Source organism: Ostrea edulis, chromosome 3 (genome assembly GCF_947568905.1).
Source record: "Ostrea edulis chromosome 3, xbOstEdul1.1, whole genome shotgun sequence".
Taxonomy (NCBI): domain Eukaryota; kingdom Metazoa; phylum Mollusca; class Bivalvia; order Ostreida; family Ostreidae; genus Ostrea; species Ostrea edulis.
In genome coordinates this window covers 93,144,052-93,171,597 of record NC_079166.1, presented here as the reverse complement: position 1 = coordinate 93,171,597, position 27,546 = coordinate 93,144,052, and the positions used below count along the sequence as shown (strand labels likewise).

The 27,546-nt window shown below is 34.6% G+C and overlaps 2 protein-coding genes and 1 long non-coding RNA gene across 4 annotated transcripts in view; 1 reads left to right on the top strand and 2 right to left on the bottom strand.

Annotated features, from left to right (window-relative positions):
• LOC125652354 (uncharacterized) overlaps nt 1–4,391 on the top strand; it is a 270,302-nt gene extending 265,911 nt beyond the window's left edge. For both annotated transcript variants that reach the window (XM_056159425.1, XM_056159426.1), the window contains 4 exons: nt 47–254; nt 407–654; nt 1,000–1,068; nt 1,870–4,391. In XM_056159425.1, coding sequence (XP_056015400.1) covers nt 47–254; nt 407–654; nt 1,000–1,059 — 516 coding nt within the window. In that variant the 3' untranslated portion in view covers nt 1,060–1,068; nt 1,870–4,391. The remainder of the gene's footprint in view (nt 1–46; nt 255–406; nt 655–999; nt 1,069–1,869) is intronic.
• A 6,469-nt stretch (nt 4,392–10,860) lies between these two features.
• LOC130053024 (uncharacterized) lies at nt 10,861–12,736 on the bottom strand. Its single transcript, XR_008801459.1, has 3 exons — nt 12,682–12,736; nt 12,200–12,260; nt 10,861–10,906 (listed from the first exon to the last, which is right to left on the bottom strand). It is a non-coding gene; the product is annotated as an uncharacterized LOC130053024 (long non-coding RNA).
• A 2,585-nt stretch (nt 12,737–15,321) lies between these two features.
• On the bottom strand, nt 15,322–16,502 carry LOC130053690 (paramyosin-like). The gene is made up of 2 exons (XM_056161093.1): nt 16,441–16,502; nt 15,322–16,213 (listed from the first exon to the last, which is right to left on the bottom strand). The coding sequence occupies exons 1-2, from the start codon at nt 16,500–16,502 to the stop codon at nt 15,322–15,324; spliced, it is 954 nt and encodes a 317-aa protein (XP_056017068.1).
• Nucleotides 16,503–27,546: the final 11,044 nt, after the last annotated feature.

The window sequence follows — 27,546 nt, the reverse complement described above, 5'->3', positions numbered from 1 at the left end:
TTCAAGTGGTGATTTTAAATGTACATTAATTTCACATTCTCTACAGAAACCGTTTGGTTTTGGGTTGGTGTATACGACAGATGAAGAGAAAATTCAGAAACTTGTGAAAACTGGAAGGGATGCTTTACAAGAGTATTTTGACACAATATTTCCACCGGAGGATTTAGAAAAGTGTCTCCAGGATCACAAGACTCATCTAACAAAGGGACATTACAAATTCAATGATGATCAGATAGGAATTGTTTACCCACCAGGTAGATTTTTTCATCACTCATTAAAGAATGCTTGAAATCGTGTTCTTTATTTGGTGGAAAAGAAAACGAGTTCGTGTATCTTCGTGTGTATTGTGATGACAATATTGATCATGTTTCTGGAATGATATTTATCTTTTTTTTTAATTCCATAGGCTGTAGTACAAAAGTCATATCTAAGTCATTTGATGTTACAATCATGTACAAACTTCTGAGGAACTTTGGCGACGGTGTATCTTCCCCAACTAATGGCTGGGGGAAGGAGCCAGTGGTTGGACAGAAAACGATTGGAGATGACATCGAAAGAATACGAAAGTTCAGGAACATGATTGCACATGGTACACTGACTGGAAAATGTATGGATGGGGAAGATTTCAGACTTTACTGGGAGGAATTGGCACAGGTGAGAATTCTACGTGTGTATTGTTGATACATTCAACATGACCAAATATGTGATTATGTTTCTTATACTCCTCTTGTATGAATTTTTTTGTGTATTGCTGTTTTTTATTTAGACAATCTAGTCCGATAAATCTGATACTGTTCCATGCTAAGATTTACTTATATAACATTTCCTAAATGTATGCAAACGAATCCCTGCATTCTATGCTTCAAAACTGCCTCCCCTGTTTTCTCTGTTTTGTTGTCTTTATGCCCGACGAATAAGTAATATAACAGCGATAAATTCCAGCTGTGCTCTATAAACTCAGTCTGAATATAATTATTATTTATTTATGTTTATTTGTAGGCAATACTGAGACTTACAAATGGTTCATACAAGAGTAGAATTGATGCAATTCATCGTTAATCTCAAAAGGTAATTGCCCTTTGAAATTGGAATCAACAAAGAGTATATATTTTGGAAAAAAAACCTATAAAATCGGAGACCACTTTTGCAAGCTATGAGTTTTGGGTTTGCTTATCTCCCCATCAACCCCTGTCAGATTACGTCACTTAAACTGGGTTCGCAGTGATAACACCTACCGGGTAGTGATGATCTATTTTTTTAAACTTTAAAATATAGCTTGTGATCTTCAAATTACCGCTCACATAATGTTTTAGTTAAAAACAACAAATATGGCGGAAACATGGAAAGGAACTGTACATTTCATAGAATCCTTCAGTAAAATCAATGCTAAAACACTCACCTGCAACTAAAAGGAAAACAGGAGCGATATCTTGTCGTGGGCAAGAGAAAGGGGGTGAAAACTCGCATATAGAAGAGTTCCTACTGTTGTGTCCGGACAATCAGCTGCCTGTATTAATTTTTTCGTCTGTTTAAAATTATGAATGAAACTAAAAATATTACATTACAATATTTCATAGTATTCAAGTCATTAACCCTCACATAACCGACACAGGTATATCGTCCTTAATAATCAAATATAAAACTGATAAACATGTGAATATATTCCTGTCCGTTGTGAATTGAATATGTTTATTGTTCTTACATTGAACAATGTAACCAGTGAGTTTTTGACACTGTTTTAAATGTGTAATTTACCACGAGTTTGTGAAGAGTGAAGTAGATCCAAAGTGAAGATGATTAGACACTGAATATCATATCACATCAAGTCATCAAGATGCAACTTACTATACCAGATGAATTTTGTTTCAGGACCCCATAAGGCCAAACGAAAGTTCAACAAACCATTCCTCGGATTCAAATGTCAGACTATTTCGTTGTCAAGAAATATCCTTGATGCATGGACAATACTTTTCACGACATAATTTAAAATAATAATGGATTATTATTCATGATCATAGAGATGGTTTACAATCCACGGTTACATGTATTAACATGGGTACACAATCAATAATGAGGAAAAGACAGATGTTCTGATGAACTGTGGTTTACGAAATCATGTCCTGTGAAAACATGGGAAAATTACATATGATATGTATTATGATTTTTTTTCAAAATGTATGCGGATATATTTACATGTACAGCATAAAGGTTTAGCAATATTTTCATTACAATTCCTCAATGGAATTATAAAGTATATATTTTAGAATCCTACAGTGTATGAGTTGAAGTAGATGACGAATAGTCACTTCCGGTAGAGAATAAAGCGATGCTCGACACGTTCATACGTCGACGGAAGTTGGTTATAAACACCGTATGCATTGTTTTACCGCTGTGTGTATCTTCACCTTTTTTGTATAATGTTCCTGTCACAATTGTGTTTGAAGACGAACGATTTTAACAGTTAATGCCAATGCAAATCAATGAAAACAGCTACGTAAGGGGCTAATATCACGTAGTTAGGAAACCAGGAATTCATTGCTGTACTGTACTTTAGTAAAACATCGATGGGCGTAGATTTATGTACCATTTCTGAATTACATCGTACTTTGTATTATTTAGAAACCATGTTTTTATAGAGTTCAATTTAAACTGCTGTTAAAGAAATCATGTAACATGGGGATATTTGACGAAATTAAAAAAAAATTAAATCATTACTCGAGATCTGAACGCGTTATGAACGGAACAATGTAATAGTCAAAATAGAAATTTAAGATGATTATTTGTTCATTTCGTAATATTCATTAAAATGCGAATACCAAAACAATCCGTGGTAAGCATTACTAACATTGAGTATTCGGTACTAAGTAGATGGACAACTATAGTATTATATGCTCTCATCTTCACCATTAGCGTCATACATTGATTAAAACGATTGTATACTGAACAAATTTCTGACTCCCCACTCAAGTTTTTGCATTATATTCTAATCATATTTAATCACTTGAATATAACTATTGATTTGTATAAAGAATAAGTTATAAAACAACATCTCATCTGTAGTGAAACCGCCTCATCCATAAAGCACAAAAACGTATCGGTATCATATTTGTAATTCGCAACATCTAAATCTACGTACCGCTCTCATTCTACGAGTATTTGATGAATATGCCAGCGGATGTAAATTAGCTTCATCATTTTGATAGTTAACAGTCAAACAAAAAAGTTTAATCTTACCATAAAAAAGTACCAATTATTTGGAATTCGCAACATCTAAATATGCGTTGGTCCTCATGTTGGGGCCATCTGATGACTATACTAGCTGTATAGTATAGCGGAGAAGGCTTATATAGGTTCCAAGCCTGCTGCCTAATCCATTTATGTTTCATACATAATAAAATATTGTTTAAATTAAATACTAGCGGTTTGTAATGATTGATGTAAATTAGCTTTATCATTTTGAAAGTTAATAATCAAAGAAACAGCTATACCCCGGTAGTAAAGGAAAACTAACCTTTAGTGAACTGCTCCAGCTTCGACATACCAATAGGCCCTGCACGTTTTTGTGCGGTCATGCCTTGCATTTTACTACAGTAAGTTTGTATTTCGTAAAGACAATTTAGATATAGATAACCCAATGTTGGAAATGAATCGTCAACTGGAATCGAACACGATTTTTTTTAACATAGCTGGTCAGCGTCCAGAAAAGACAACTGTGATTCCATTTGTTGCCGACTTATAACGAAGGTATTTAACCCGGCAGACGCTAATGTTAGCAAATTATTATATACTGCAATAATTTCTTTTAATTTTCAAATTGTAAAAGTAGGAGAGATGAGTATATTTATGTACAGTCTATAACAATGTATACCGATATGGGGTATTGAAGAAAGTTTGTTCTGTTAGATGATAATATATCTTCATTAACAGAGTAACAATAAAAGTACAACCGTTGTTCAATGCTCTACTTTGTATAACAAGTTCATACTGCTTTTATCAGATTAGAGTGTTATTCTACCAAATCTCGCATATCTATATATTTAAAATCGAATGTGACTTCGTCCTGCCATGCTGGTTGCTGGTTATAGATTGAGCCATGTTGCATTGCTGCTACTTATAGGACTGGTATTTTGATAAAGGGTTGGGAATGGCGATTGTAATTCAAATTATCCCCAACACGTTGTATGCCCTGTATATGTTTATGATTGTCATGTTTCTAATAAAACATGTATTTCAACGTTTTAATTCTTCCATGAAACTAATATTGCGTGTGAATGACCGTTCATTATTGACATTGAATTATATACCTATTTGTATGAAAAAAAAGAAATTGAAATTGAATGTATTACAGCGGAATGTACTTTTTGTCTATCAAAATTAAATGATTGATTGATTTGATATTGTTCATTGTTCCTCTCGAGAATCTTTCACTCAGATGAAGACGTCAAAATTGCCGGTGAAGGACTGCAAATGTTAGGCCTATGATCGTCACTCACGCCTTCGAACAGGGAGGGATCTTTATCGTGCCACACCTGCTATGACACGGGACCTCGGTTTTAGAGGTCTCATCCGACTGTCTTATTTAGTCGCCTCATATGACAAGCAAGAAGTACTGAGGACTTTTATAACCCGGATCCATACAGGATATAAAAGGTAAAAGGAGGAAGCATGGGGCATAATTACAAATATAATGAACAACCCGATTAACGTGAATGATTGATTGTATGTTGTTTGACGTCCCACATGAGAATTTTTCATCATATGGAGATCTCCTGATTAACATGAAACGTAATATGGAAGGTTACAGAAACTCATGGCGTGATTTATATTTTACTGAAAATATGGAGCGTTGACATATTTTGTTGCAAACTAGTTAAAGCAAATTTTCTGTTCGATTTTACGAAATATCAGTGGACATTCTTCATTTTTACTTGCACACCATCGTTGTTGTTTCGAATTCCTGCTGTTTACACCCGTAAGTGATGGCGCTCTCAAATATTTCATTTCTTAACTGAATTATAATTGTGCTTACAAAAGGTAAAAATCTGACACGGTTAGGTATTTATGATATTTTGACAAGTAGACTTATTCATAAAGAACTGTAAAATATATTCCTATATTAAAGAGCGCTATACACTGACATTTCACTGTATGACTTAGACGTAATATGACATGGTGTGCAGAAAGGCGCATTGTGTATAGCATTATATTTTTTCCACTAATCTCCACTAGCCTGCTTAAAGACCAAAAAAAAAAAAAACACCGTACGGTTCCTCCACGGATCACTGAATGTGGGCAGAGCTTATCCATGGTCAATGTTATTTACCTGGAATTTACCTGGCCAAGAGATCAGTTGTTGTGTATATTTTGATGATATACACAGGAAATTTCTCAGGTTATTACAAATTATGCTAAGTGCCTTGATTTGTGCAAAATGTTTTTAAAATTTCTACCTACATGCATACCGCATTTCTATTTCCCGTAAACCTTCAAACTTGGTCATATTTATGTATTGCAAATGACAGGTTTATCCCATTTCTAAACCTTTGCTTTTTAAAACTTCTAATTAAATTGTTATATATCGTATATAAATAATTTCCTAAATATAATATTACCCGGCGTTTCCAGGCACTTCCTGGTGTCCTGGGAGTTCGCGATGTCGTGGGTGTAGTAGGTAAAATATCCATGTTTCGAGAGAATGAATAAATCCAAGTAGATCTGTGTACATGTACAACCAAATGAAGAATTATCAAGATACCCCTCAATATGGGCCGTCTGTAGGGTTTCGGTAGCTGTAGTGTTTGCGTAATGATGGTATCCCAAACAGAAGCTGACACGAAGTCTCCCCCTCCCCTCCTCTCTCTCTCTCTCTCTCTCTCTCTCTGTTTAGGGTTTCTGTGGGCGTAGTGTTTGTGTAACGATGGCATCCGAAACAGAAGCTGACACGAAGCCAACACCCCTCTTCTCTCTCTCTCTCTCTCTCTTTAGGGTTTCTGTGGGTGTAGTGTTTGTGTAACGATGGTATCCCAAACAGAAGCTGACACATAGCTACCCCCCCCCCTTTCTCTCCCTTACTCTCAATCATTGACTAAATGAGTAATTATTGTCATACATATGCAACACTATTGCCATGTCATATTATTCCATCTATATTACTGCCACAGTTTTACACATTTCTCTCTCTCTCTCTCTCTCTCTCTCTCTCTCTCTCTTTATAAATATAAAACGGTGATAAATTATAAATAGCTCAATAACTCTCTCTCTCTCTCTCTCTCTCTCTCTCTCTCTCTCTCTCTCTCTCTCTCTATCTTTATAAATATAAAACCGTGATAAATTATAAATAGAAATATCTCAATAACTCTCTCTCTCTCTGTAAATATAAAGCCATGATAAATTATAAATAGAAATATCTCATTAACTATCTCTCTTTCTCTCTAAATATAAAGCCGTGATAAATTATAAATAGAAATATCTCAATAACTTATTTATGTTTTTTTACTATTGTTTGATTTCTGATTGTGTAATTTATAATCCATGTGGTATCTCGAACAGAAGCATTTTTAAAAAAAACTACTGTAACAGTTTTACGCATGGGCAATATAACTATTACACATGTTGATGTGCTGCGCCAATAAAGAATTGTTCATGTTTTTATAAATATAAAGCCACAATAAATCATTAATAGAACATATTCCAATAACTTATGTTTGTTTGGTTTTTTATTATTATTATTGTTTGATTTCTGATTGTTTAATCTATAATACATGTATAAAGATGGAGAGAGAAAATACGATGATAAATTGCATTGTATAGGGGAGGTTAGAAATTAAAATACTCCAGGTGCGAGTCAATGCTCTCAAAACTCAGGTATACTAGGGCTTTCCTCGAGATCTGAAGACTGCCGGTCATCATTAGCCAGGATTGTAATCAAAACATCTTTCTCAGGTAGCTGTATACCAAGGTCTCAGCAAACGTCAATCAACCTAAGCTCTATTGTTAAAAGTTTGATTGACCAGCGGCTTATCATTGATCGCAACACAGGTAAAATTTGGGGGCGTGAACTTAAAGTTGGGTCTTTAATTATAAAGGTGAGTACGTCTCAAGACTTAATTTTAAGATGACCGAGTTTTCGTACACGCTGGTCAGTGTCACAGAGAAAGACAAAAATGTAGCCTCCTTAGCTAAGGTCACAGACGGCCATTCCTCTTCCTTATATGAAATTATCCCAAAACGGCAAAAACATCAATCATCTTCCTTATCAGAATAATAAAGCTGCATGAAGAGGAATTTCATCTATATTCTAGCCCGGATCGAACTGGACACGAAGGTCGGTACGTCATCATAGCGAATTTGAGTTGACCTATTTTCACACACGCTAGTGATTGTCACAGTGGCTTCTCAATGTATAGGTATACCATCAGTTAGCAAACCTACCGTACATGTAAATGTTGTCATGGTTACACACAAACTTCAGTGTATAGGCATATCACCAGTTATCAAACCTAGCTTACATGTAAATGTTATCCATAGTTACACACAAACTTCAGTGAAAGACCACAACATACTTGTAGCCTCCTTACCAAAAGTTACTGATGACGAAATAAGGTTTAAATCGAGATCATATGGGGGAAACGGAATTGTATGAAGATGACTTCGATCTCTTCAACATATTCATTAGTAAAGAAATAAGCAATAGGTATTACTAGAAGTCATTAGTAAAGAAATAAGCACTGTTTTACTCGAAAAAATAATTTTAATCATGGGCCTTTCATGATATGTATCATCCACAGGTTTTATGTATCAAATCACAAAAGTCTCTCCTAAACGACACCTGCAATGGCAATACATCAGTAACAACATAATGCAAAATAAACATTTACATCATTAATGCATAAAACGTAATTGCCTTACTTCGTTTAAAATATCATTTACAATTAATATAGACGGAATGTTGAGGAAGAACAATACTCCTCCCATCACAACAAATGCATAAACACGGAATGGCAATTATCAAGGACACTGTATAACAAATACTATTGACAGGTAGTGTCCCAACGCTCATATAAATATTGAAGTGAGATCAGTCATCTCATGATTCGCTACAGTCTACAACACACTATACAATGTTCTTATAAATATTGAAGTGTGATGAGCCATCTTATAAGTCGCTACAGTCTACAACGCACTATACAATGTTCTTATAAATATTGAAGTGTGATGAATCATCTTATAATTCGCTATAGTCTACAACGTACTATACAATGTTCTTATAGATATTGAAGTGTGATGAATCATCTCATGATTCTCTATAGTCTACAACGTACTATACAATGTTCTTATAAATATTGAAGTGTGATGAATCATCTCATGATTCTCTATAGTCTACAACGTACTATACAATGTTCTTATAAATATTGAAGTGTGATGAATCATCTCATGATTCTCTATTGTCTACAACACACTATACAATGTTCTTATAAATATTGAAGTGTGATGAATCATCTCATGATTCTCTATAGTCTACAACGTACTATACAATTTATTTATGTCCTCTTATTTACATATATACACAACTAAGCATTATATAATTTTAAAAAGTGTGAGCTACACACAATCTTATACAGAATCACAATATCGCAGCATACACTATTCATTATACATTGCATGTTGTTACAGAATTCTTGCATTCATTCATTCATTCAAACAGTAAACAACATAAGGTATATTTGATTGCACGACCGCTAAAGCGACAAATCATGATTAAAATGAACATTTAAACTGGTTTTTCACAAGAAATGGCTAACTGCTCTCTCTGGACATACATGTGAAAAGGTACGTTATAAAAGTCCAAACAGGAATCCAATGACCAGCAGGTGAAGCAGGAGAAAGTAACCCCATATCATCTTCCGGATTCCTGGGCGCATGCGCATCAAGCGATTCAAAGTTCGATTGGAAAAGCAGAGGTATTCCCTCAAGTACACACATTACAACGTGACACTACAACCACCCAACACAAAGCTACAATACCCAACAATTACATCCATACCTGTTCATATCCATTATGTGATATACTGTATTGTTTAGCTGTTTTCCGAAACACTTGTCAAATTCTCAGTTATCTGGTGGCGCCCTGTATTTATTGGTAGAAGATAGACCCCAGACACAATGTACATGGGAAGAGACCACCGACTTTCCGAAAGTAAACTGCGAAACGCTCTTACTTACCGGCGCGAGCGGGATTTGAACTCGCGCGACCAGAGGTTAGAGGCCGTGTGATTTTGAGCGCGATGCTCTAACCACTCAGCCACGGAGGCCCCATACATACTAGTACATCTATATGCATACATTGCTAGAAAGGAATATCCGCAGCAATGCTATGTGTTTCCATCCTAACCCATCCCAATAAAAAATATTTTAAAAGAGGTATAGCACATTTGCTGACGAAACGGCCGACTCCGAAATCTAAATGGAAAACACCGGTTTCCAATAATAGACTGGCGTGTTATACGTGTATTTAAATATAAGGCCGACGTTTTTTTATGTTTCGTTAACCAAGATAAATAACTGCCGCAGTTTAGCATTACTGACATTTATATGAGTCATTCTTAAATCAATAGGCCATTTTCTTATTTGGAATGATGAACAGTACAATATTTTCATAGGTGCATTCATATTACACAACAACCCTTTTACATATGGCATTACTTAACTCACTGTCTTCTTCTGACATAACTGCAGCACATTTAATAGATTTCATCAGTTCAGATGCCCTTGGTTGATAATTCGAGTGTTTACTTTTGCTTAAATATCATATGATAGTTGCTACATGAGTTTTTATATTCACTTTTGAGAAGTCAAACTGTATAACAGTTCTTTTCCTCCCTTGACCTATTTTTACTTATTACATGATGTGCATCTGTGCCCTCTTTCCTGTAGTATTTGTTTAGCTTTTCGTTAGCAACATTACGGTTTAAAAATCCTGTGCACACAGGAACATGTTAGTGTAAACAAACGGAAGTACAGTGATCTTGGAATAAATTCCCTTTGTTTAAGTCGTATTAACCTTGCAAATATTGGAAGTTATGATGAAATTGACTAATGTTTGTTATAATATATGTATCACATTTATAACACACACACACATCCTCTCAAGAAAACGACCCCAAAAAATGAAAAGCCCCAAAAAAAAATACATTGGGAAAATATTGGACTTGAACTCGGAATGTATGGTTTAAGTGTAAGATTACCGAGCACCTAAACCACTAGGCCACCCAGACATGTAAGTTTAAAGGTTTAACGTTTGACAGGCTATTAAATCTCAAGGTAAATTATGAGAACGATTTTTTCATATTTTATCCATTTTCAACAAGAAGGCCACCTTAAACCAAATTTCCTCAAATGGATTTATGTACAGTCTTACTCAAGTAAAACAATTCCAGTGTTTTATTTCTGGTTTAGGGTGGCCTTTTGCAACAGTTTGCAATGTTTATGCCCATTACGTTGCATCTACTATATACTCTATATAATCACGGTGTTTATGCTTATCAAATCAAGATACTATCAACATATAGATATCTTTATTAAGTAATTTGGGTTAACACAAGTATAAACTGACATTGTATAGCAGAATATTTGCACAAAATGATATTCAAGAAAAAAGTATTTGTGTAGACGAAATTGCATACCAAGTGCGCTATACTCCTTTTGTGATTTTATATAAAATCCACATCAATAATCCAACGGATATATTCCCATACGGCTTATACTGTTTATTACCTTACCTAGAACATGGCAAAGTAAATAATGCTGTAAAAACATACGGTATCAAAAGCATAATGTGAATAATCCACTTACCGACACACTCTAAGCCAATTCCAAACCCTCTGTCCATAACCAGCCTCACTACGCACTACAGTAAGAAATCAACAAAACATTATATTACATTCTACCACGGTTATTACAAAGATGAAAGAAATACGTAATAACTAATTATACAATACAAGAATATTTAACAAAACATTATGTTACTTTCTACCATGGTTATTGCAAAGATCAAAGGAATGGCAGGCCATTATTATGGGATATACCTTAATATGTGATACTTCATTATGCACTACAGGAATAAATCAACAAAACTTTAGTGTAATGCACATATTATCATTTTCTTTAGTTAGCACCTGGGACCTTTCGGTTTCATGTTTCTAGCCCGCCTAAACATTACAACGTTAAATAGTTTATCTGTTCCTAGTCCGCCTAAACCTTACAGCGTTAAATAGTTTATCTATTCCTAGCCTAAACCTTACAACGTTAAATAGTTTATCTGTTCCTAGTCCGCCTAAACATTACAACGTTAAATAGTTTATATGTTTCTAATCCGCCTAAACATTACAACGTTAAATAATTTATATGTTTCTAGTTCCGCCTAAACATTACAACGTTAAATAGTTTATCTGTTTCTAGCCCGCCTAAACATTACAACGTTAAATAGTTTATCTGTTCCTAGTCCGCCTAACCTTACAACGTTAAATAGTTTATCTATTCCTAGCCTAAATCTTACAACGTTAAATAGTTTATATGTTTCTAGTCCGCCTAAACATTACAACGTTAAATAGTTTATATGTTCCTAGTCTAAACCTTACAACGTTAAAAGTTTATCTGTTCCTAGTCCGCCTAAACCTTACAGCGCTAAATAGTTTATATGTTCCTAGTCTGACTAAATATTACAACGTTAAATAGTTTATCTGTTCCTAGTCCGCCTAAACCTTACAATGTTAAATAGTTTATTTGTTACTAGCGCCTAAACCTTATAACTTTAAATAGTGTGTATGTTTTTAGCCTAAGTTTTACAACGTTAAATAGTTTATATGTTCCCAGCATAAATCTTACAATGTTAAATTGTTTTTCTGTTCCTAGTCTGCCTAAATATTACAATGTTAAATAGCATAGATGTTCCTAGCCTAAGTTTTACGCCAACACTTTACAACGTTCAATAGATTATCTGTAATCATGACTAAATGACAAAACATATAAAGACTGAGATCCTGTCTCAGGTCAGAGCCCACGACGTCATGACAAAAACTAATAGTAAAAGTTGACATTGTTCAATAGCCAGCATTGTATCTATGCGTAGCAGATGTTGTGACTATCTAACAATAAAGTTACAAGGTTTGAGGTTACTATAGAAATGATATAAACCACTTACTCAGCATGGGACTTGCTTCTAGGATTTTCTCCTCATCATCATCTTCAATTTGGAGATTGATCTAAAGAAAAGTGATCACTTATTAACAAACATTTCTAAAATTAGAGTGTGCAATACATTAAATTAAACTGTGAGCAAGTAAAACAAAATGTCACTTATGATAAAGATCGACATCTCTTACTTTCCCTTGATGTGATTGTTTAGAGACAAATCAACTCTTTCTCCCATAATAATATTCCTTTTATAGAGAACATTTTAAACCAACAATTCTTTGGTCAAAATATGGCTTATCCTGAATCTCCCGCGAGTATATTTCATGAATAACAATTTCAATTGAAATCAAAATTCATCATATAATAGTTCATATATGACAATCAAAACAGAATATTTTTGAAACAAAGAGGTGTTTCAGATTGATTAATGTTTCGGTCCACAGTAATAGTATTACTCGTCATGAATACATTACACACAAGTGCCATTACCTGCTTGTTTTCTGCTACCAGCCGGGCCTGCTCCTCCATAGTGTTCAGGGCCTCCTCCAGCTGGAGTTGTTGTTACCTCTCCATCTGCAGTGACTTCTCCAGGGCGTGGTGCTGGTCGTGTATTCGTTCCCGAGTTAGCTCCGTCTCCTGCAATCTATATACAATGGATGCCAGATCAAAATTTAATTATGGTAGAGTTACAATTCAAGTCATAATCATGCATGTAGCTACATAACGTGAAATTCAATCACTAAACTAATTAACATAAATATGAATTAATGGATATATTCGAGAAGAATGGTTCATTGTTTGTTTTACAGCCCATCAAGAATGTTTCACTCATATTGAGACGCCATCAGTTGTAGATGAAGTATCACTAATTTAGATCTATGCTTAACACTCAGGGTTGTAGGAGTGGGAGTTCTTTTAACTTGCCAATGCCTGCCACGAGATGGGACCTTTGTTATAAAGGTCATATCAGAAAGACCCATGCTTCTCGCTTCTAAATACCAAACGTTTGGCTAAGGATTAATCACTACCTATGCTTACGCATTAGGTTTGAAGCAACCATGGTGTCACGGGACTCGAACTTACAACATCCCGGTTACAAATCAAATGCTCTGACACTGAACTACCACATCCAGTCTCATCATGAAGCATGCGTGTACTACAGTCAATATAAAATGACAGAGAACATGGCAAAACGATAGAATTCCATTAAAAATTATGGCATTGCAATCAAAACTTTCATGAAGAAGACGATATTAACCAGCGTAACAAGAGGTACTGTGAGCAATGCTCACTAAGAATACCCCCCCCCCCCCCGCTTACCCCTCTCTCCCAAAGGGTGTTGGTAATAGGTATAAACTACCTCTTTTCTGAGTGTATAAAACAAATGGCATGAGAAACCGAACCATATTGCTACTTCGATGTCCAGTGCGCGTAACCTTTGACCTTTTGACCCCAAAATCAATAGAGAACATCTTCATCCCATGGGTAGTCCATATGTATGATATGGTGACTGCAGGTGGAAAGGATAACGCTTTAGAGCCCGGAAACCATATTGCTACTTCGATGTCCAGTGCGCGTGATCTTTGACCTTTTGACCCCAAAATCGATAGGGAACGTCTTCATCCCATGGGTAGTCCATATGTATGATATGGTGACTGTAGGTGGAAAGTATAACGCTTTAGAGCCCAGAAACCATATTGTTACTTTGATGTCCAGTGCGCTTGACCTTTGGACCCCAAAATCGATAGGGAACATCTTCATCCCATGGGTAGTCCATATATATGATATGGTGACGGTAGGTGGAAAGAATAATGCTTTAGTATTGCCAGTAGAACAATTATCAAATACATACTTAGAGCCAGCAGAACAATTATCAAAATAAATTATTAGAGCCAGTAGAACAATTATCAAAATACATACTTAAAGCGAAGTTGTCTGATTTCATCCATTTCGTCTGTGTCAGGGGCAGACATGGTGATTTTAGTTTCTTCTGGAACAATTCGCTGCTCTGAAACTGCAGTTATTTTTATTGAAGAAGCCCGTTGCATGGCCATGTTAATGGTCTTTGTTTCCGATTCTATCATCTAAAAGTACAGCAGTTTACCAAATAATGATAACATGTTTAACAGGAATAGGTCTCAATGTTTGATGTATAATAATGTGGATTCAGGTTTTAAAGAAATGAATGAATACGTCGCATCTTTTTTGGACTGAAGTGACATGTGCGTCTGATAAAGGATTTTGTATTGCTGTTGTAAAGAACGCAGCTCATTCTCCTTTTCTCTTAATGATTTCGAAAGGTTCCCAAGCTGAACATTAAGGTAACTTCTGTCTTCAGCCAGCTGGCTTACCTACGTTTATAAATATGAATTAGTTTATCCCATGCCTATATGTTATGAATGACATTTGTGGTTTTATAACGGATTCTGATAGAAAGTGCAGTGCCAGATTCGATATATGTAATTCACATGTTTACCAAACCTTACCTGCATAGCCATTTGTTGGCACCTTGCATCTCTTTGCTGAAGTCGATGAGCCATTTGGTTGAGTTCGATTTGTATTTTGTTTTTCTGATCCATGGCTGTTGAAAACTGTCCTTGAAGTCGTTGATAGTCTGCATGAAAGTTGTCCATCTGCATCTGTCCACCATGTGAAATGAGCCCTCAAAGTCTCATTATCAAATTTAAGTTGTTGTATCTGTCCCTCGGCTGCCAGCAGTTCGTGACTAATGTTAGAATTATTCTGAGCAAGATCTTCACACTTCTTCTCTAGCTGTTGTATATTACTCAGCAGTGTCTCCTTTTCTCTTATTGCATGCTCTCTCTCTTCCTTAATGTATGATGATTCATGGTTAGTGCTGTTTTGTAAATCCCGGTGTAAGTCTTCAATTTTCTTAACCATCTCACTGTTCTCTGTCAACAACTTATGATACTGGTCGCTTAGAGATTCGTACTCTTTCTTCACTTCATTAAACATCTGACTCTGAACTTTCAGATGTCCCATTTCTCCCTTCATTTCCTCATTTTCAGTTGTGAGTAAATTAAAGTCTTCCATCAGAGATTCATACTGTTCTTGTTTTTCTTCCAGCTCCTTTTCTATATTGCTTGGAGCTGTTGTTGATAGTTGAGATTATAAATGATCATTTTCCGTTTGACTTGCTTCGAGTTGATTTCTCAGAACTTTTCTTGCGTCATCATCTGCCATACTGACAATGGATGGGCCACTTTTCCTCATCGACTCTACTTCTGGTCTTAAATTTTGATATTCATGCTGAAGTTTGTCAAACAAAATTGCTTTGTAATCTGACCCATTTTCACTTCTCAGCTTCTCATTTTCGGACATTGTCTCATTCAGTTCTTTGATAAGCTCCAACTCCTCTTCAAGTTCTTGCATTCTATTTGATGTTTCTGTACCCGCACCAGAAATTGTATCCGTAGATTTGCTTTCATCTCGTTTCAAGACTTCTAGTTCTGTCTTTAGTTTATCATTTTCCTTTTGAATTATTTCGACCTGGTTATATTTCTCCCTGATTAAATTCAATTCCTTCTTCAATTGTTCATTCTCTGTTGCTGATTGGTGGAGTTCTTCTCTTAACAATCTAGTCTGGTCTTCTACCCCCTTAAGGGATTTCTCTGTATCAGTATCATTTGAAGAATTCAGATTTTGAAGGTCTTCATACTTTATCGCTAAAGCAGTATATTCCTTTTGCAAGCTGTCAAGCATGGAAGCTTTAATGACAGTTGTACTGAGTTCTCCTCTCAAGTTGTCTATTTCGGTCGCAGTCTCATTTAATTCCTCTCGGAAGGAATCCACTTGGTCCTCTAGGTCTTTATTAATTTCCATTTTCTTATCCAGCTCTTCTTTTAGAGAGATGATATCTTCATTCAACGTATGTTGTGAGGGATTATTTTGGTTTTGTCTGCTTTGTTCTAGTTCTGCCTGAACTTTTTCTTTTTCCTTTGTTGTCAGATTTAAGTCCGAGTTCTTCCTGTCAAGTTCAGATCTCACTTCTAGACTCTTCCTTCAAAAATTTAACTTCTTTATTCGATTGCCATAAATCTTTCTTTAAGTCTTTTGTTTTCATTTAAAACTTCCTTAAACTTCAGTTTAAGTAACTCATATTCATCTTTAAAGCATTATCATCTGTCTTAGTTTCAGAAAAGCCCCCGTTGAATCCGTCAATGTCTCCCTGTATTTATTCATTAGCATTCGTTTTCAAAATCATTTACTTTTCATAAAAGGATTTACACTTTTGTCTCACTTCCATTCTTTAAAATACGATTCCCAATATCTGGAAGATTTGTTTGCATGTACGTTTCTGTATCAATACGTTAAATGACTTGTGTATTTCTCCAACAAAGGTTTTAAGACGCTGAATATAATGAGTATATTCTTAATATTGTGAAGCATGATACATGTGTACTTAAATGTAGTCATTGAAAGCGAGTACATGTGCTTGCACACTCCTATACAGTGTACTTGGAAAGGGAAAATTGGTATTAATTCATTACAGCATTTGCTATGGTGTTGTTGCCTTGCAATTATATTTGATAAAAAAAAATCCTTATTTTGGATGAACAGAAAAATATCTTTATTTTGATGTTGCAATATTTTATTTAGTAGAACATATTGGCAAATCATCATATTGTTTAAAACAATGTAGATATACATAACGTACACATTTTGAACTGAAGACATGTCAACGAAACAAGTTGGCATTTACTAATAAACCTGATATACAATTATGTTTAAATTGTGGCCAGAGATTTAAACAAATGCGCACATATTTAACCTTTGGCCATAGGACTACCCATGTATCTATGTTTAACAATCAGTGATTTCTTTAGTATTTTTGAGAGCAGAAATTTAGATATCTGAAACAGAGTAAACTTTGGATGAAATGACAAAGTAATGAAAACAACATAGCGTAGTGAGTAAATCTATGGTGACCAAGTATTCTTCTTTATGGTCATAGGATACCCTGACAAAATGCATGGATAATTGTTCTCTCTCAAATTTCGAAGTAAATAATATGTCATATGCCAACAACAATTCAGGGCACATGCTGATTTAAATCGTTTTAAAATCATTGTCATTTAATCTTTAAAACCCTCTGAAATGTAACGATAGAGAAACCATTAAAACGGAAATTCTCAATTCTATACAACATACGCAATAGTGAAGACCGTGTATCCTTGCAAGGCTACATAATCCATCTCGTTTTGAACAATTCTTATTTGGCCTAGTCTTTATTTCGTATTCTTTAAAAAAAAATTATGAGTTTGATCAGTGTTCGTTATATCTATCTGTTTATGATACTTAACTACTGAAACGGTGTGTACGTAACACGTGACAAAGTACATCCAATAAATACTTAGTAAAAAATAACTTTATAAAAGATATCCAAACTCATAAAGTTCTTTTTGATTTTGTGTGTTAAAGTTGGATTATTCACGATATCATTTACGAGTCTAGAGTATGTATTTTCATTGATAGCGAGCGAAGCTCGCTTCGCAAAACGACGCGACGAGCTCGGTCCAATGATTACGCAATTGAGTCACTTGGTTTGCTCTTCATCAGCTGAAAAATGATGGGGGCTACCCATAATGCCTCCGAAAAAATGTCGCCGTCACTGCGGTATACTTCATTGACAACCCCGTAGAAAAAAAAATAAATAGTTTGAAAAGTACCACAAATAATTTTAAATTTCAAACAAGATTTCCCATACATTCGTACGTTTTCTTGTGGATAATTGATTGGTTTGAAAGAAGAAAATATCGCAGCTAATGATGACGTCACTATGCACTGTTTACATCAACCGCGTTATATTTCCCGCGTTAAATGAAATGCCTAAAGTCGTGTTGTAAGATGTCATAGGTCTTCGCTCGTCTCAACGGTCACACCGTATACATATTAGATTTCCCCTGTTTGATAGCAATCTTTAAAATCAAATCAGTTCAGTCACCAACAATAGGTACATGCAAGGCTCTGTCAGTGTTGTTAAGTTTAAGATCAGTCATGTTATTAACAATTGTCACCAAATGTTGTTGTCATTGTGTGTATTGTGGTAAAGGTGGGCACTTAGTAATAATCAAAACGCAAGTATAAAATAAAGGAGCTACATATAGATTAAATTTTAAAAAGAAAGTTCTGAGTTGAAACAATCTAAGCTGTACTTGGTTGTGTTAACTCTACAGAGATTTTACGGAGATCATCATTTAATTCTGAGGGGTGAGGGAAGTGTGATGGCAGAATTTGGAATTTTTTGCTTTTGGTATGATATTCAAAATTAAAACAAAACCGTGCAGGTAACTTATCATTGTATATCTTTTTATTCATTTCTAAAGTATATATACTTGTGAAACCTACATCCCCTAAATTTGTTAATTTTAGATAGTAATGGACATGAAATACATGTAAATCTCCATTACTCCCCATCCTATTTTCTTTTTGATCTCCTTCCAATGTTGTCTTAAAGTTTACAATTCTTATTATTGTGCTTGATAAAGTTGGTGACTAAGCCGCTGTTTCAAATGAATAAAAATACTAAACAATGCTAACAATAAATAACTCGTACCATCAATATATACCAACACCACCACTTCCCTAAGATCAGATGGTCGTCCCAAGGTTTTGATCTCATTATTTTAGAAAAATAGCCCACAATATTGGAATTTTGAGTTTTGCGACAGTTTGCTTTCACTTTGTAAATTGTTCAAATTCATTTTCAATTGTAACATAACCTAGGATGCCCCTTACTTTTAAAATACATAGTGCTAGATCCACGAACGATTAAAATGGACCTTGTTCTACAGATTGAATTTATATCTTAAACATTGAAACATGATTTTTTTTTAAATTTCCAAAATTATATGATTTATCAAATTCGGACCATTATGTAGCGTTCTATGGACTGATGAGGAAATGTAGAATAAACATAGAAATAGACCCAGCATGATGTTATGTATTGAAAACAAACGATAGTACAAATAACTGGTATTTCTACATGAGTGTATAAAAAGCGAGGATGACGAGAAGCGATCAAATCGATTTTGGTGCATATTTTGTTAATTCAAATATTGGTGGAAAGCTATATTACCTCTAAGATAAAGAACATTTTTCATCCCACGAAAAAAGCCCACCACAAAAAAAAAACTACACGCAGACACACATACACGCAATACGGTAGTGTTTTCTAATGATCGTTTTTATGTCGACGGTCAAGCGACGCGTGAAAATGCCTGTATTTAACCAAATTGAAATGAGACGATCATAAGAAAATAAGGCATATTGCAGAAAAGAATTATAAACGATGATATGTTATAACATCAAGGAATAGTCAAGGCCACACTCAAGGTGAAGGGCAGACTCAATATTGAGAATAAACTCAAGACCAAGATCACATAGCCAAAATCATTCAAACGTCATACTTGCCTTCCGTATAATTGCAAAAGTGTGAATATTTTCCGAATGTAACAAATCCTTCTGATTTCATATGAAATCAAGTTTTATAGTGTGATTTACCCTTTTTGAAAATTTTCACAAAATATTGGTCATTCTTTAAGCCCGTCCCCAAGTACATTATCATCCTGATGAAATCTCGTGCCTGTGTTTTTTTCTTTTTCTTATTGAGATTTGATTTTGTTCTTGATATTTGACAAGAAACCACTAAAGACCGCACCTGAATCCAAGAGTGTGTATGTTAAATATTTTAACACAATAATTATTTCAGAAAATTCTAAAGAATATCATATGTGTATACAAATTTCTAACTCTAATCAAAAATACCCATTTCGTACGACATGATTTGCAGATTTAAGTATGCATTTTGCTCATGCTTAAATTTACTTATGGGCGCAATTCTTTGTTTTATCTACGTTACTCATGTAAATTGTGCACGTTCCGTATAAATGCAAAAATGTCAAATATTTCTTTAATGCAATGAATCCTTTCTATTGCATAGGATTACAAAAATTTTCGAGTCTGATTTCCCCACTTTTTTAACAATTATCATAAAAGTAAGGCGTAAATCAGTCTGCATAGCAAATTATTTGACATCTTGAAATCCCGTTCCAAACTATACCATTGTCATAATAAAATATCGTGCATTTAGTTTTCTAATTGAGATTTGATTATTTTTCTAATATTTAACAAAAATGAACGAAAGAACGTTCGACCAGATTGTAAAGCGTATGTTTAAGGGGTCCCATCCTTAACCCAAGGAGGGGGTGTTTAACGTTTCATTAGAATATTAGGAAAATAATTCTACAAGAATAAGGTCTAAAGAATAATATATGTATGGATTTTTGTTAATTCTAATTTCATACGTTATGATTTGCATACATAAGTATATATTTTGCACATGTTTAAATGTACTTGTGCACGATATTCTTCTTGTATGTAACAACGCATGTAAATCCTGGGCATGGAGTTATATAGCGTGCAGGTACTAGTACGGTCCAAGTTCCGTGTTCAGTGTGTTTTGTTTCACCCTATATCCGTCATGCGCCAGGCAACAGGTATGTAAGCTTGGGTGTTTAATTTATAAACGGCACACTATTTAAATGGACCACGTTCTTTGCTTCAATCAATGCATAATTATATCTGAGCTACTCATACAGGTAATGGTGCATGGTTTATGGCCGATTTAAACTGAAAATAATTACTGATAAGTATTTTGTATTAATACCATTATAGGTAAAGAACAGTGATTTACGTTATTATACCGCCAAATTGTACATATTTACAATAGACTTGAGTGTAAATAAAAGTGCAAATTTGTTTTGTTTAACACTGGTACGTAGCACAGGTGTGTGATCAGCTGATCGCGTGTTCCGAAATTGACGGGGTGAAATTCGATTTATCTCTCACCCGTATGAAGTCACTGGTAGCGAAATGGCTGACAAAGCTCTATGATTACATTCGAACGAACCCGAAACTGTCAGAGATGGATTCAAAGAAGCAGGAATAGCATTCAACTGGCGGTAATTTAGGTGACAATCCAATTATGTTATCAATAAAACTCGCTTCAGCATCGTTATGTGTATTTACTACTCAATGAATGATCTATGCGGCATTGTGCGGCACACGGTTGCCCCAATAATCAGTAGAAGGGGTACGTTTTTAATCCTTTCAGTTTCCTAAAGGATACAGCTCTGAGGGTTGCATAGATCATAGACAAGTTTGATGCAGCAGTAAACAGTTGGTTGTCGTCAAAACACTTTTAAAGACGTTAACTAGACGGAGATCATTAGATCTTGAAAGTAAGTGTTGTTTGTTTTTGTTTTTTGTTTGGGGTGGGAGGAGGTTGAAGACCATACTTGAATTAAAAGCGATGCGTGCCAGATGTTCATCTCCATCTGGTTTGAAGCCCAGGAGTTCAAAATATACCAACCCCGAAGAGCCGTTTTGAAACGATTACGGGTGGATGTGGGTGTTTTTTAATGATATGAAGTGTATCTGTTATAGAGAGAATACTTAATTCCTGAAATATAAAAAAAATAAATAACTACTGTCATCAACAACAAATGAAGGGAATTGTATGTCTGTATTTCAAATAGAATAGCGACATCCCTCATCGTATCAGATCGTATTTTATAAACCTACAACATTTGAGTACGAGATAATATCTTCTAATTCATCTGTAAAGTCCCACCTGAAGTAATGCTCATAAACAGGGAAAAAAATAAGGGCATTGGATCTGCTTCATTTGTCACAAATTTAAACAAATAACCCCCTATCTCATTTATACAAACAATGGCATAATGATACCCAGGGCATACATGTTTTTTTTTATTTGTAAGTCAAACATCATAACATCACCATAATCGTAGTTGTTGTTAAACACATATTGGACTTATATTGATTTTAGTCATTGAATATGAATAATATCCAATGATATGAATATGAACTATTTTACTTGTTTTTATATTTTTGCTGAATTATTTCCAATAGGCCTATATATTTTCAGACTGTGTAGATATTCTGCACATTATCTTAGTAGAGCGCCATCTCCAGTTTCCGTCATGGCCAGCAGCTACTACGGATGCCGGCAGATGCATATTTTATACAGCAACACCTCTTGCATCTTACTTCCCTTATTTCAATGAGGACGGACCCGTTGCCACAATACACACAATATTTGCGCATGGTAATTTGGTGACTGTTTTGAGGCCCAAGATCTTAAAGATGAATACTGCGGAAACACTTGTTCCAAATGTGCTGGAATTGTTATTGTCACAGATAAAATTATTTCTTTATGTTACAATATGCATGTTTGTTTGTTTTCGAATCGCTTGTGTCAAGTTCAAATTGCGTATGGGGGATTCTCAGTCAATGGTAGTCTTGTAAAAATACTCAGTTTTCAATCCATACCCGATGCTGTTTGTATTCGGATCAGCGAGAAAACACAAAAATCGGCAATTTTGTCTGTAATGATAGTGCGAATGGTCTATACTATACAATCCATACTAAAACACAGGAATCGGTGATTCTATCTGTGGTAATAGTAGTAATCGTCTTTACCATACTACACAAAAACACAGGAGCTGGTGATTTTGTTTGTAATAATAGTACCATACTAATCTATATCATACAACCCGAAGTAAAAAAAAAGAGGTGCTATGATATACACCTCTATTATTGCCGTTACACTACAGGTAAAATTACCGGTTCCTGTGTTTGTCTGTTTTTGGTTTTTGTGTTTTAACTAGGGATGATATGGTGTAGATCACTTCTATTATTATTACAGACAAAAGTACCGGTTCCAGTGTTTTACTAGAAGAAGTATACTAAGTGGTGTTTTAGTGTAAGGTATACACCACTACGGTTATTACAAATAAAGTTGCCCGCCCGTGTATGTGTTTTATTTTTCTTGTTTCTTTTATCTTTTCCTGTGAGTGAACCTTTTTATAGCTAGGGATAACATGGTATTGACCACTGTTATTTATTAGTACAGACAAATTCAATTACCGGTTCCTCGAATGTTTTTATATATAAACTACACTCTCGGTTGAACCGTCTGTGTTGCAATATATATTAATAATGATGATAATGAATTTATTTTGTAAAGGGTAACATCCATATTGCTCTAAATGATATTTAAATAACAATAAAATAAGTTGTATAAGAACAAATGACTAGTAGGTGAAGATAAGGAGTCCGATATGATTGCAAAACATGGTAATATTGACTTAGATTTCATCTGTACAGACTAATGAATTGTAAACAGATGATTCTTTAGTTTAGATTTAAATATACCGGGATTAGCAGCAGTTCTGTTATAATATGGTAGGATATTCCACAAGTTAGGTCCAACCACACTAAAAGCTCGAATTTGAATCACATTAACTAAATGACACTTGTAGTAGGCTCTAATCACCGGACCGCAAATTTCTGGAGGGAGCATAGTGTGTTATGACTTCCTGCAGATAAGATGGAGTCATGATGTAAAATTCTAACAGACATTCATTATTCAATGCATCAGCAGACCGAGGAAAGTTCCTTGATGATTCACCGACGTCGTTATGCAAAATATTTATGGGGGTGTTCTGTGTCTTAAAGTTTTTACAATCTTCATAAATTAACTAATACATGTATCATGTATTTGATAATGTATGTAAAAACCTCTACCTAATTGGTATGTAATATTTTTGCTACTGTTTTTATTTTAATATCACCATGTTTACTTCGTTCGATAGACCCGTGACTGTTTACTGCCGAGATTATTAAGTGAATCATTCATATCTAGACGTTTGTTTTTTGTTTTTTGGGGGGAGGTGTTGTTTTTAGGGAAATAAACGAAAAACATGAATAATTTATATAATAGCGGTAATGCAAAGAGACAACATGTCAATGCATATAGTGTACTTTTAAGTATGCACGATATGTTGTAGGCTATATCAATAAATTACATTCGTCGTTTTCTTGTTGAACAGTTTTAATGTAAAGGATTAATATCTAGTAAATAAATGCGTCATTTGTATAAAAGACACCTAGCAGTGCCACATTTGTATCAAAGGAAGTTGGTAATTACATGTTTCCGCACAATAAGCTGGTCGGCGAGAGATGCGATTGTCGCGTGAAAGGTGAGAGTAACGAGCAGTAATCAGTCTCACAACTCCTATAAGCTCATATACATGTAGCGTCACGACATTTCGTGAACCACTATCCTCATTAGCAGGTGTTCCGAAATCAGGTAGTCGATTTGAGTCGATTGAAATATTAAATAAAACCTGAAATTTTACTTTAAAATCAGAGAAATTTCAAAATTTTTACGAACGCGGGATATGCCCTTTAACAAAAGTAAAAATTCCAAACTCGGGAGGGTAGTTAATGAACGGTTTGGGTCAATTTTGAACGTTGAAAATTGATTAACTATTCTTTGAAAAAAGGACCCAGGGGTAACTATTTTTGATGTTACTCCGGAATTCATTCCACGATTTTCTGAAAATTCAAATTCAAAATATACGAAATAAAAGTAAAAAAAAAATGATATGCGCAACTATGCTCAAACCTCAAAATCCTAATTTTGAAAGGGATAGTTTTTTTCAGTATACGGTCAGGAGGGGGTGTACTCATCTGTCCAAGCTTACAATGCACTTATACTGTTCACATAATCGATGTGTTCATTGTGAATATGCATATTGTTTATATTATGGTAGAAGATTTGGTTCTGGAGAGAAATGACCATCCATACAAAACTCTGGAACCGTATGACATTTCCGCATATATGTAATATAGCATGATCGTTACATTGAAGGTGGCGGCACACCTTTCAGCATTCAAACTATTTTCGTTAGTCATACCACACAGGGAAAATTCTGATGTGTGATGTTTGATATTAAGACAAAATCGCAATTAGATTGGCGTTTGATGTCCTTTGTCGACGGTTGAATATGTGTAGGAATGTCGGGGATATTTAATAGAATCAAAACACCCGTTATAATAGCAATTCAATATTGAGGACCGTGATTTAAATGATTGATTTATATCTCTATTTTTTGTAATGCTCTACTGTTGAGTTAATTGTGACAGTTAATTGGATATTTAGATGCGTCAAAGTACCCCAACTTTATACGTACCCATAGAAATTGTTGAGACCAGTACATATCTGTCCCACTCTTAATCTTATATTCGTTACAGGAATTAGAAAGTTGATTACTGTCCCTTATCTTTAACTTTGCATGATGTATGACTGTAACTGAATGCATATAACAGATGAAAAACCATATCCAATATTTATGACAAAAAAATATATATCTAAACAGATACAGTTGTTTTCAACCAAACTCCTAACTGTTTTTTTTAAAATGTTAATTGGGGATTTCCCGATTTGATTTACAAGTCTTAATTATATCATTTTAATGAAAAGATTCCTCCCGTTTAATAACATTAAATGTGGATCAGTTCAGTTTTTGGCGATGGTGTACCTGTTAGGCACGGGTGTGAAGTTTTAAATTTTTAACAAATGCTATCAGATTTTGTCATTGAGTGTATTGCGACCATGAATACAATGAACATAAGAAAAATTATTAGAATGGAACATTACTCAATGTTTAGGTCTACCCCATAGGGTAAGTCTTTGTTGATAGAAACTTTAAATCCAAGCGGCTAACATTTAAACATATAGATGTGGTGTGTGTGCACTTTAAAAGTTCTGAAGAGAAGACAAGAGTCAGGTCAGATCTAATTCAATCTGTCTTGTGTAATGTATGATGTTCAACTTTTGATGCAGAGAGGCATGGAAGTAAAATCTTATAATGTGATATAGATTCCATGCCTATAGTGATGGTTAACCATGTGTTTTATTTCTGTTTGTCCTTGCTGTGTGTTCAATGTGACACTTTGACGGATGTAGGCGATGCCTGTTTACTACTCGAAAGAAAATAGTGCATAGTAAAGCGTAAATGGTGTTCCTGTCTGTATGAATCTTCATTTTAAACTTCCTTCAACTTGTAGGTGAATTTCATATTAAAACAAATCTCAAGCTTTAAAATCTTGATATCAATGTTTGCAAATTCCGACCAAAGTAGAAAAAAAAAGAGACGAAGAAAAACTGCTTTCATCGAAATATTCGTGATTACATGTATACCATTGTTAAAAAGAGATCAATCTACGTGAGAAGAAAACCCTTTATATTGGCATATTATGCTAGGGCGGAGGAATTTATTACTCATAGTATATCGTTTATGATAGTGCGATGACTCTTGGTTGGATAATTTTCCTGTAGAGTAAATGGTGTAGAGTTGGACACGATATCTGATTTTGATTGTAAGAACATTTATGCAATAAATTCCTCTTCTGTGGTTGACTTCTTTAAGCAATGCTTAAACTTGAAAGAGGTGTATTCCTTCTTTAAATACGACGCCATATTTCTTTATAAGTGCTGGGTGCAAGATCATGGAATTATTAGGGTTGATCACTACTTTAATCAACGACCCCTATCGACAAAGAAGTATATAGGAGTGTAAAGAACGATATATCTGGGTTGAGATTCTCAATATCTTTCGTAACCATATGGGTTTCTGTCACAATTCTGACGCAATATCACGCAATTCCTTAAAGTACTTAAACATCATTGTGCTAGAAAAGCGAGACAATGTTTTTAACACGTTTTGAAACACGTACCGTAGTATTTACAATCACCAGGTGTTTCTAGAGCGTGGAATGGAGAATGGAACGGAACGTGAAATACTGTATGCATATTTGATATTATGAAGTGATCGGTATTTTATCGCAAATTAAAAAGCTTATTGTATTTTGTACAAGCACAACCAGAGTTACAGAAAAAAAGGAAGTAATCAACATGGTCTATCGTTTGATATGCATCAAACGTTATGCATGTAATTATGCATGTAGTGTTTTAGAATTATGATAGCTTACTATTGGAATTATTTATAAAAATTATTAGAAGATGAATCTATGTGTGCAATATCAACTTGTAAATACTTTTTAAGCATAGTAACAGGGCATACGATTGTCTCGCTACAAGCAATGATATATTCGTGTCCTTGTCAATATTGGCCTGCTCTACTATTTCTAATGTTCAAAAATATATGTTTATCAAAGATTTCCACATCATTACAAATCAACGAACTAATTTTGTCATATCTCAAAAGATATCAATGTCATGCATCAATCGCAAACGACAAATACATCATTGTTAAATTCGAGCAATTTACACAGAATGATCAAAATGGGCGAAACAACGTTTGGCTGAGTCCTGTAGTGTTTTTTACGAAGACGTTGCTCGTTGGGTCAGTAAAACCATTAAGACCACGAACTCACTTGATGGAGTTTACTGCCACATTCACAACATTACATGAATCAGCTGAATTCAAAAGATATGATGTA

What these genes read in the sequence shown, in the direction of transcription:
- LOC130053690 (XM_056161093.1), bottom strand. Translation starts at nt 16,502, where the DNA reads ATGCAAACAAATCTTCCAGATATTGGGAATCGTATTTTAAAGAATGGA. An exon ending in AATGGAAGTGAGACAAAAGT is followed by an intron (nt 16,214 to 16,440) that starts GTAAATCCTTTT and finishes AAATTTTTGAAG; the next exon opens with GAAGAGTCTAGAAGTGAGAT.